Raw genomic sequence first — 11450 nt, forward strand, 5'->3', positions numbered from 1 at the left:
TACTTAAAAACTTATACAAGTTTGACTCCTCCCCTATTAGATCATGCCCAGCGTTTCTGACTTCCTTGACACATTTCTATTCGTATTGTAACCATAGTGAGAACCTTCTGTACTTAGAGTCAGACATAATTTCTTCTCCCCACGTAAATCTGATTGGTAGTGCTTCGTTGTTTGTAATATATACGTCTTTCATATAGTTAAGTACATATTCTTAGTCTAATTCAAGTGCTTCAAAAGTTTTACAATTCAGGTACTTAATGCAAAACAATGATTCGTATGATCAATTCATACAGTTCATTTAATTGTAAATTTTAGTGGTTAAAAAATTCAATAAAGCTATTTATATTTCTTCAAGGTTTTAATTGGAAGTTACTGGTTTTTAAATTTGATAATTCATTAATGTTCGAGAAATAAAGGAAGGGTAGAAAAAACATTTCTCCTATTGTAGTAGTTGAATTGTGCCATGTCTGACCAAACTGATTTATCTTTTAAAACAGTTATAAGTGATATATTTCTTGAAAAAGAAATGCTACTTTTAGATGAGTTGACTAAAATCTCTTTTGGTGCTTCGGTAGAATATATATACAACCCACTCAATTACGCGATAGATGTACACAAGGCGTATTTAGACAAATATTGTAATGGATCAAAGAAACTTCTTTTCTTAGGTATGAATCCAGGCCCTTGGGGGATGATGCAGAATGGAGTAAGTTTTTACACGTGCTTATAAATAAAGGTTGATTGAAAAAAATAACACATTTTTTTACTGTAGGTGCCTTTTGGCGAAACTAATTCAGTACGTGATTTTTTGGATTTGTTTGGGACTGTGCACAAACCAGATCGAGAGCATCCATCCAAGCCAGTTCTAGGTTTTTCCTGCTCTAGGAGTGAAATAAGTGGGAGAAGATTTTGGGAATTAGCTAGAGTTCTAGGAGCTGGTTCGCCTCACCAGTTTTTCAAACATGCGTTTGTACATAATTATTTTCCACTTTGTTTACTCAGTTCGAATGGGAAAAATATTACACCTTCAGAACTAAAGGTATTTTATAAAACTTAAGAATATAAATTAATCTAGCTGAGACTGGCATATCGAACAATTTTAGGCTAATGTAAAAAAGGAAATAGAGCGGGCATGTGATGAATGCTTGGTGGAGGTATTGCTCTTGTTAGAAATAGAAGTTGTAGTTGCTATTGGCCGGTTTGTTGAGAAAAGAGTTCAGAAATTATGTTCCCGGGCGAATCTTCCTATTCAGGTGAAATAATTGAGTAAATTATTTAATTTTGTTATAACGTTTTATGATTGTTCTTAAAAAAGGGTTTGTTAATTTACAGGTAGTGTTTATTTCACATCCAAGTCCCAGGAATCCTTCAAGCAATCGCGACTGGCTAAATAAAACAAAAAATCTTATCATCGATTCCGATTTAGCAAAATATTTTGCAGTTTAGAGGTTTGCAATGGATTTGGTAAGTGTTAATAAAGAATCGTTATGGGCAAAACCGGGCTGCAATTTATACCTTCAGAAACTGAAACACATTTGCAAAATAGAGATAAGACAAAAATTTTCCAAATGTTAGTTTACAACAAGGTAATAGTTAGGTACTCCAAAAACAGATTAACATTTACTAGCGGCTTTTTTGATCGATAACTGTAATTGAATCCAAAATTTCGTTGTAATAACTAAATTAACGTGCAGATACTAGATTTCATTCCTTTCATTTACAATTACATTTTATTTTTGGAGAGAGTTATTAGTTAATATTTTGTGGAAAGTTGCCTTCATATGGCTGGCGATTTTCCATCCACGGGTTGCTGTCTAAGGTTCCTTTCCCCAAATTCCTGCCGGTCTCGCTTCCTCACATCTCTGGCAACCAACTTCTTTCCCACTTCACGGTGGTCTTTCTCTTCTTCCGTTTTTCATGGGGGATGCATTCTTCATGAATGCAAACTCCTAAGGTATCCATTCCCTCCATTCTCTTCTCATTGATTCAGTTATTCCATTTCTTGCCTGACATTCATATTTCACGTTTTACCCTTTCGCGGTACCCAGCTATTTCCAAAATCTATACATTAGCAAATATAATTTAATAGATGTGTCAACTATAATAAAAAAAATTCGGATTCGGAAAATAACTTCTTTTTTTTTTTTAATTAATGTTTAAAGCGACAAATATGAGTATTTTTCTTGGCAGAGATGTTTGTCCTCAAAAAATATTGCGAATAAACATTTTTTGGCCCACAGTTTTCTTTAAATCGAGTTTAGTTAACGCGTGCGAAAAAAATGTTACATGTTTTTACAAACTTTTTTCAGTTTTTGAACAGTAAAAACAGATATTGTAGGATTAAAGTTAGTTCTCATTAGCTTTTCAATTATTATTTTACCTGCTTCATGCTAACTATTGTTAATCTGTCGTAGTAAAAATAAAATTGCCCCCCATTGATTTTTTTGCATTGCTTTAAAATGGAATATTAATAGTATTAATTTAATACTATATGATTGATTTTAATCCTCGACCTAGTACCTAGTCATTTATAAATGTTCGCAAAACAACTCTAGAAATTTGGAGTGGCTACATCTTATCTTTGAATAGAAAATAAAGACATTGTGGTTGCGCAACATTTTTAAGAAGGGATATTCAGACAAAGAATATCTCCGAAACTCAGTTTATAATTTTATGAGATTTGCGTCTTCATTTTGAGATTTTATTTTATAATTTCGTGACAAAAGTTAGTTTCAAATAAATATGTGTTTTTAGTCTTAGACTCTAAGTAAATAGGTCTATTTCTTATCCGGTGTCTCAATTCGACTCTTTGTACATCCTATATATATTTGAAAAACAGTACAAGATCTTCAAAAATAGAAAGTGACGATTTTGAGTTTGAAATTGTTATAAATTAATTGCATTAATTATGCGTTCCACACTTCGTTGCTAACGTTGGGTTTTAACATATCTTTCATGGGAAACAAAGCACAGGTGTGCATGTATTTGAATTGTTTTAAACAGTGTAAGCATTTTTTACTAATTTATTAATTAGTTTCTGAGTATCCGATACTTAAAATAGTTTTAAAGTAAATACATTTAAAATCATACTTTCTCAAAAAAGTGATATTTTAAGAATTTTAAATAAATTATTGATACAACTGCGCTTTTCAGTTATATTGATCATAATTTCAGGTGTCTAAAGAAAGTTGGATGAAGGTTGCATTGAAGCATGCAGAGCAAGCTTTGAGGGATGGAGAGGTTCCTGTAGGTTGTCTGTTCATCAAGCATAACAACATTATTGCTGAAGGACGAAATGAAGTCAACGTAACAAAAAACGCGACCAGGCATGCAGAAATGATGTGTATCGATACAGTATTACAAAATCACTGGAGAGAGTGCCCGTTAAAAAAGTTTGGAAATGTTACAGTTGTAGTGACAGTTGAACCGTGTATTATGTGCGCTGCTGCTCTTCATGATCTTGGAGTCCGGGAGATAATATACGGTTGTCCCAACGACAGGTTCGGTGGTTGTGGGTCAGTATTGGATGTTGCTGCAGTGCATTGCAAGCCGGTTCCTGTGGCAGGTGGACTCTACTCTGATCAAGCGATGTCTTTGCTAAAAAAATTCTACAAAGGTGTCAATCCCAACGCACCTCTTTCTAAAGTTAAAACTAAGAGGAACTATCATTCCATGGCTTCTTGAAACATAATTATTGTAAGTGAAATATTTCGCCTTCAATGCTGTAGTGCGCTAGGTATTATTAAATATTAATTGTAGAAGAGCAACTGAAACTAAGTGCACACTACTTAGTTACGTTTTCGGAAAAGCTGTTGCGTTGTGTTTTTGCACTTGATTTAGTTTGAGAATATCTAAGGTTTCGGTACAGTTGACATCAAAATAAAGTTTAAGATGAAACGCTCCTTCCGAAACGTCTTAATATCTCTTTCTAGGACTTGGGCAACAAAAAAAAATCCAAGTAAGGTGCAGATATTGACGTTTTGAGGATAAGACTTTCACAATGATGTTAATTTATCTTTTAGCATTTTAAAAACTTGTACACCAAATAAAAAAAAGAAAAAAGTTCTATAAAATGTATTGATCAATGAAGGGCTGGCTTTGTAGATGCAAGTCAAAATTTGTAAATATTTTTTTTTTCTTGTTCCGTTATTTTCGTCGACTGGCAGGTTAATTAACTGAATGTCAACAATTTTCGAGCATGAATTAAATGGTAGTAAAGGATGTATTTTGAACTTAAACCGTAGATACACATTACCTTATGTGTATTTATCCATATATAAAATATTAAACATTTTGTTTCTTAAACACCAAGGTTTATTTTTTTAAAGAAATACACATTAATAGGAAATCTTTTGTTTTTTGCCTTAGGAAACTGCCGTTTTTGTAATTTTTTTTAAAAAAAAATTGAAACTACAAAATATATATGTAAAATATACTTACTTCTTTTTTGGAAATCTTATGACCTTGAATAGTGATTACTAAATTTATATATATATATAAAGTTTCGGTAGATAGACATTTATTAGCAGGGCAAATCTAAGCTCTTTTGTAAGTGATGTAAGAGATGAAAAAAGTTCAATGAATATATTTACATAAGTTTAATTACTTAATTATAAGATTAAATATTTGTGGTATTTATTGTTTTATTATTATGTACAATTTATATTATAAAATTAAACTCCTTTAGACTACTTTATTCAGAAATAAAAAGCCATTTCAGACTGCAACTGGAATATAACTTTAAACTATAAATACAAAAGATAGCAAGAATCCATATCAACTTCACAAAGGGTTTAAGAAGTATTTTTACAAGTTCATACATACAAAATCAAATTAAACAATAAATAATTATAAACAAAATTTATACATTACTGTAAAGAAAAAGAGCAAGTGAATTATGTATTATCTGTAGGGTCCATGTTTATATCATTTTGGGGGTGTAAATCACCATTCATATGCTTGTAAGATTCCGGATTCATTTCTTCATCGGATGTCACATCGCTTGAATCCGATGAACTTGAACTGTCACTTTCAGAGTCTTCAGAACTTTCTGGTAAACATCTATTGTTCTGTTCTCTTAATTTTGCATTTTCATATTTAAGTTCTTCGTTGGCAAGCACTAATTTTGATATTTCCGTCTGAAAATATGAAGACTTATCAGTTGCATCCGATCTATTCTTCTCATCGCTATCATCTTCTTCCCTTTCGTCACTTTTATTTCCAAGTATTTTCTGTAATGTATCTACTTTCTCTTCAAGCTGAAGGACTTGCTCTATAAGTTGGGCTTTTGTCATTGATGTTAAACTTTCTACATGGAGATCTTGATAAGTATTGGAGAACTCTTTTGTTAGGAATTCTTCCTCATCTTCCGGCGAGGAATAGAAAAAATCTTCATCCGATTCAGCACTGGTAAAACTAGAATCCCTTACCCTTCCACCTGCAGTTCTGGTGGGCATTTCTGAACCATTTTGATCTCCCGTTCTAATTGCAGCTGCCATTAGTTTCACTTCAAAATCTTGTAAATCATTGTGATCTTCTATTAAAAACTGATTAGAATTATAGGGAGCAACTGGTTGCTCGTAAATTGATTTACTCCCTCTTAGTCTAATATTTTTCTTACCTCGATTTTCTAAAATTTGTTTTGTGTAAGGGTTCTTTCGTTTTGCTTTCCGTCTCCTCGTCTTCTTTTTTCTCTCCAGATGTTCCTGTTCTATATCGGCTGCCGTATCTTTATTGTCTATACTCGAACTTAACTGTTTGATATCGCCACTAGGTTCGCTATCTACCACACTTGTCCGACATTTTACGTCACTAACAGACACATTACTCCGCACTATGCTTTCCATTGTATCGCCCACTATTCCATAAAATGTAAAATTTTTATAGTTTTAACACTTTTTACACAAATATATTCATAGTTTACATAACATTATTAGTCTACAAAGCCCGCAACATATTGTATTACACTAGTACGCTTTACTTAAAACCACACACTAGGCAACACCCAATGGCAATGAGTACTTCTATAAACGGCCGCAAGCATCTGATGGCGCCCTAGTATTATCGTTACTACAGAAATACACAAAATATTTTAAAGTGATTAATTGTTATGAATTTATTTATATACATATATATATATGTATACATACATATATTTATATGCTTTATCAATAATTTCTTGAAAAATATCAATAAAGAAATATTATTGGTGCAAGCATTGTATTAATTAGGGTTTTTTTATATGGTGGATAAAAATAAATAATTATTGCAATTTATTAGTCGCCTGAAACTCTTAGTTCAATAATTATTAGTTTTATAGCTTTGTCACGTTGCTGACTGGATTGTGTAAGCAGATGCCAAAAAAAAACTTGATTAAGCTTGGATGCTTGTGATAAAACAAAAATCGTTACCTTGAAAATAAAATTCTATCTTTATGGCTAATAAAATGGAAATTGTAACAATTAAAAATAGTACAGATTTAGCGTAGAAGGGAAGTGTGGGTGGTTTACCATATAATATTCTGTATCAGTAGGATGTTGATAGACGGGCCTAATCTGTCACCAAGTCTGCGGTTCACGATCACCACTCAGATCCAGAACATTGGGCTTTCTCTATTACTGCCGTCTTGTCAAACATTGCATTTTTGTTATAATCTCATTTTAGTCGCACTTATTTTCGCCCTTCACTACATAAAGATTTAATAGAACCATTTATTACAGTTTTATTTTTTCTTTCTCCTGTTTCTTAAAAAGGAAGTTGTTTTGTAGCAGTCCTGCGTTTTTCATTTTCGCTGTTTTTAGGTTCTATGAATCAATGTAAAAAGTAGGTTTTCAAAAATTCTCAAGTGAGTTTTTCATAAGAACGCCATAATTGTCCCGGGCAGATTCTCATAGGAGCTCATTAACTTTAAAATTTTCATGAAACTTAAAATTTGTTTTAAAAAGATAGATAGTTTACTTCGTTATTATAAATGCTCACTTCTTCACTTATATTAATTGGCGGTGTTGAAGGAAACTTGAAGTTACAGCTCCGCTAGAACCCACCAAAAATAAATATTCTATAACTTTAAAGAGATAATGTGACCTTACATTTATTTACACATTATATTTTGAGTGATGCTAGCCTCATTCATTAACACTAACCAGAAAAAATCACTATGACGTTCTCAGAGGACTGCAGCCGGATATTTCGGATGAAAACTTCTCTCACTGCATTAAGAGATCTGATGTGCTCATACAATCTACTTTCTTTCTCCTATTAAATTTCGCGAGCTCCCAACATATACAAGCTTGCGAACTGCGATTTTTAAAACATGTTTAATTCTTTAATACAATAATCCATATTGTAAAAATTGCACAGTCCATCGAAGTGACGCTTGATTCAATGAAGTCGCATTCCTATGGACTACAATTCGGAAATTTGGTGAGTCATTTCTTAATGATAATATTACACAGGCATAACTAAAACCGCACTTTAGAGGACAACTTAACATCAACCCTTATTAAAATCCTGATTAATCAATTTTTCATAGAAAATGTTCCAAATAAAAGTAATAGCCCTGCTCGTATTGATTGAATTTAAAAAGTAATTGTTAATATACTGCATGTATAGTCAAGTAAATACAGTAAAATAATAAAACAAAAACAAAGACTGATGGAAAAGAAAGCTCTCTTCTACTGCACGTAATTAAATTTTCTTGAAATTTAAAATTTCAATTTCATATTTCTTTGACATTTGACTTTTCTTTTCTTTTTACTCTCTTTATTACAACTAGTAAATATGATTACTAAAGAATTATAGTAATGCCTATTTTTTCAGGTGAGCTTTACGTCAAACTACCAAATTAGGTGTCATGGACTGAGGTGATTAGCAAAATTACTTTTATTAACCATTAAATAAAATCCAAGGCCTAGACCTGGAATCGAACCCAGTGCCACAATACATATTAGCTTTGCAGGTCTCGCCTCTAACCACTCGGCTACCGTGGCGCTTGTAAATATGATTACTATAAAACTCTAATACTACATAAATTGAAACGATACATCGATAATCACGAGTCGACTAGCTCAGCATGAAATGATTCGAAGCCCTTTTCTATTATGAGAACAAATGATAGCGAGGTCATCGGACGCTCCAGAGGAGATTCAAGGGAAAGGTAGTTTGAGATAGCAGTTTCAGATACTGACTGAAGTATTGGGACAATTTGGAACGAAATTTGGTGTAAGGGATTTAACTTCATCAAATCAAAAGGGACTTTGAGATCAGCGTGAATAACGTAGAAAGGTGCATTAACTAAGTAGTAAGTAGGATTTTCGATTGGAGGGAATAGAATAAGATAAGATTAGAGCGATTAGGTGCAGCGTACAGTTCAATCCGTATGTTCAGATTTGAGCTAGTTGGGCAGAATAGTTTTTTTTTGCATAGTCAATTTGGACATATGTTGGATTGAATTTTGATCATTCGGTAACGTTAAGATCATGTCGCTTAGTAGGGTGACGGGTTCCAGGTGAGGCGATTGTCAAAGATTTCGCACTTTATCTGCAGGAGAGATAGGAATATGCTTCAGATAAATTGGAAGGGGTACTTTGTGATTGAGCGTAAATTTAACGTAGTTGAGGGAATGTTGTAGTTGAAATTGAGTTGTTATCACAAATTTGTAATAAATTTGTTGAATAAAAAATGATGTAATGTGCTCGCACTACTTTCTCTTAAAACTTTCCTTAAGGCTCTAAGTCTCAAGTTTATTTAAACTCAGAACTTCTCAGCTATATATTTTTTCGTATTAAAAAGACCTGAAAATATGTTTGAAATTTGAATATTTTAGGGAAATTAACAATAGAAATAATTTGCAGACTAGGTTTTTTGAGTGGCGAAACAGAATTTACATTTCACATCGCACTGAATGTAATTTGAATGTAGATGAGTATGAGGAAAGGATGGGTGGGTAGATTAGAGCAATGAGAGGACGGGAGTTTTGTTTACTTCGTGTATGGAGGCCGAGCAGACTACTTCCAACTTTTTGCAAAATGTAGGGTGCAGGGGACTCATTCGTAATTAAAAGTTGACAACTCTGCAGGCCCCATCGCTCTAATCTGATCGTGCTTGCCGGTCATCGCAATATTTTCCATCTTCTCAGTCAAAAGTTCATCTTCTTTCCCCATATTAAAATATAACTTCTGAATTTCTTATTTTTAATAAGTCCCTACATAGAAAAAATAAGTAAAATTCAAATACATAAATTAAGGGCGCAGATATGAACAACATTAATATAATTTTAGAATTTAAGTGCATTCACTTTAATTTTGTAAAAACTATTTTGTTATTCATGGAGTTCGTTTTTACTTTCAGTAATCTTAACAAAGATTACAATTACAACAAAGTTACTTTATTATAAGTTATCTTTAAAGTTATTACTTTGATAATGAGCCACAAGTGAAGTAAGTTAATGTCACTTTTGGCTACCTAATTTTATAACTTGGTGAATTTTATTATCACCAAACCTAAACCAAACTAATAGAAAAGCCGTAGAAAGCCCAAATTTGGCATTCAGTTGGACCATTGAAACAAGTTTTGGCCAAAATCGGTTCGATGAAATCCGAATTCTAGTTGCGATTTTTTAACTTTTCATGTTTTCCTCAAAAATGACTCCAAGGGTACCTAAACAAGGAATAATACTGATTGTATGTATATATTGTATTGTTTGTATATACAAAATAGTATTGAATACTGTACATGATTGTATACATGGAATCACTACGAATTACTTAATTTCAAACATTTTTCTAGGAATATCTTTGATTTTATCAGTGCAGCCACGCCATATTTATTGGATCCCCGACCTGTTTCGCACTTCCATCCATTATCAGAGGTAATTAATCAATTTGGAGGAGAGATTTCTACTTATTAAACACCTGTGTGAGTATATTAGTACAAGACATAGAGCAAAACAAATAGTCATGAGCTAATAACCTAAGGTAGAAAATTACAAATAATAATCTTATATTATTAATCAAAGCGAGAAAAGGCAACTCTGCAGTCATTTTAACACAGTCATACCGTTTACAAATCATTAGAATTTATCACAACTAAAGAATGCATCAAATTCTATAATTAAGGAGAATGTCAATAAGATAGGTACAATAGAGTAGGGAACATAGAATGTTGAATTCATTGATCACTTTTACACTGATAATTTGAAACATAATCTCTCTTCATGCCGATCTGATCTCTATATAATTTGGTGCATTAAAGAAAGTGTCAATTACACAGATACAATATACGACATGATAGCACGGGCATTACTTGGCCGTTACTCACTCCTTTCAGAATCCTAAAGAGAAACTAAGTTTAAAAGAGGATCGTCAGCAAAGATATATGGACCGTCTCATACTAAGTTACACTGAAGTGGGATTCATACAACTTGGGCTGCAGCAGTTCAAGACTACAGAAGGTCGTAGCAAGAGGTAAGGCAGGCAGACAGCTTCAAGAAGAGTAGAGAACAAGAGCCAACTAAGTCATCCTGTGAGAAAAGGTATCAGCAGTTAGATCCGCGAATCATTCGACTCAAGGACTACATCGGATAAGTGGTGCTTTAAAGGAGTCTCCACTTTTTTTTTGGCGGAGGCATTGTAATTTTATAATAAGTACAGGCACGAGGGGAAAAGCGTCATGGAAGTTGTTAAGTAGGGGTTAGTCCATAGTTTAGCCAGTAGCCGCAGCTGTAAGTTGTAGGGATGGGCAGAACGAGTCCGCCTTTGGAGTCGGTAGATTTGAATCAGTTCCAGGGTTGGAATCGATTCCAACAACTCCTTCACTGATTCCAGTCTCTGTCAAATTGTATTCGGTCGGAGAGAAGGTAGGAGTGTGGCTTGGTAACCCCTCTACCACGTGAGCGAGGTGGACGAGAACTTTTCACAATCCCCCCCCCCAAAAAACATATTTTTACTTTTTCTCCTACGTGTCACTTTTATCGACAAATGGAACCATTATTGTCTGAATGTGTAATTCTTTTTCACCTCAACCTGCTCCTATTCTGATTACACATCTAATTACAAACAGATCTGACCATATATGGGCATAAAAATAAAAGTTTAGTCGCTAAATGATTAATATTTCCAAGCAATTAATTCTGAAAATAATTAACAGAAACTGATGTCTAGACAGAACGCACAAATGTTAGGAAACATATTTTAATCTTTTATGCTTTCGTCATGTAGCAAATATAATTATTCAAGAAACTTAATTAGTCGGTATTCGTTTTAGTTAAGGCTCTCATGTTCACAATTCACCAGACTCAATTAAATAAGGAAGTTGAAAAAAGGTTTCAAAATTAGTACTATATTTGCTGCCAGATAATAGATAACAGCAGCTTGAAAGAGTTTTAACAACGCGTTAAGACCGGTTGACATTAAACAGCTGATACTTCTTGGAACATATTTGTTTTGATTTCT

General features: G+C 33.1%; 2 protein-coding genes across 6 annotated transcripts; one reads left to right on the top strand and one right to left on the bottom strand.

Moving 5' to 3' along the window:
* Nucleotides 1-112: 112 nt before the first annotated feature.
* Nucleotides 113-4682, top strand: LOC141462178 (tRNA-specific adenosine deaminase 2-like). 5 transcript variants are annotated; one of them, XM_074143821.1, is made up of 6 exons: nt 113-250; nt 356-706; nt 773-1039; nt 1104-1253; nt 1333-1464; nt 3175-3327. In XM_074143821.1, the coding sequence occupies exons 2-5, from the start codon at nt 464-466 to the stop codon at nt 1444-1446; spliced, it is 774 nt and encodes a 257-aa protein (XP_073999922.1). In that variant the 5' UTR covers nt 113-250; nt 356-463; the 3' UTR covers nt 1447-1464; nt 3175-3327. The 5 variants fall into 5 exon arrangements, with proteins under 5 accessions (XP_073999922.1, XP_073999923.1, XP_073999921.1 ...); XM_074143822.1 differs by having other exon boundaries at nt 669-706; XM_074143820.1 differs by lacking the exon at nt 113-250 and having other exon boundaries at nt 293-706.
* Nucleotides 4570-6033, bottom strand: Hexim (Hexamethylene bisacetamide inducible). Its single transcript, XM_074143819.1, has one exon. It carries the CDS (start codon nt 5844-5846, stop codon nt 4896-4898), a length of 951 nt encoding a protein of 316 aa, XP_073999920.1. The 5' UTR covers nt 5847-6033; the 3' UTR covers nt 4570-4895.
* Nucleotides 6034-11450: the final 5417 nt, after the last annotated feature.

This window comes from Rhodnius prolixus, unplaced genomic scaffold (genome assembly GCF_049639745.1).
Source record: "Rhodnius prolixus isolate KJV_2025 unplaced genomic scaffold, Rpr scaffold_18, whole genome shotgun sequence".
Classification (NCBI taxonomy): Eukaryota; Metazoa; Arthropoda; class Insecta; order Hemiptera; family Reduviidae; genus Rhodnius; species Rhodnius prolixus.

What these genes read in the sequence shown, in the direction of transcription:
- LOC141462178 (XM_074143821.1), top strand. Translation starts at nt 464, where the DNA reads ATGTCTGACCAAACTGATTTATCTTTTAAAACAGTTATAAGTGATATA. An exon ending in GGGGGATGATGCAGAATGGA is followed by an intron (nt 707 to 772) that starts GTAAGTTTTTAC and finishes TTTTTACTGTAG; the next exon opens with GTGCCTTTTGGCGAAACTAA. An exon ending in GGGCGAATCTTCCTATTCAG is followed by an intron (nt 1,254 to 1,332) that starts GTGAAATAATTG and finishes GTTAATTTACAG; the next exon opens with GTAGTGTTTATTTCACATCC.
- Hexim (XM_074143819.1), bottom strand. Translation starts at nt 5,846, where the DNA reads ATGGAAAGCATAGTGCGGAGTAATGTGTCTGTTAGTGACGTAAAATGT.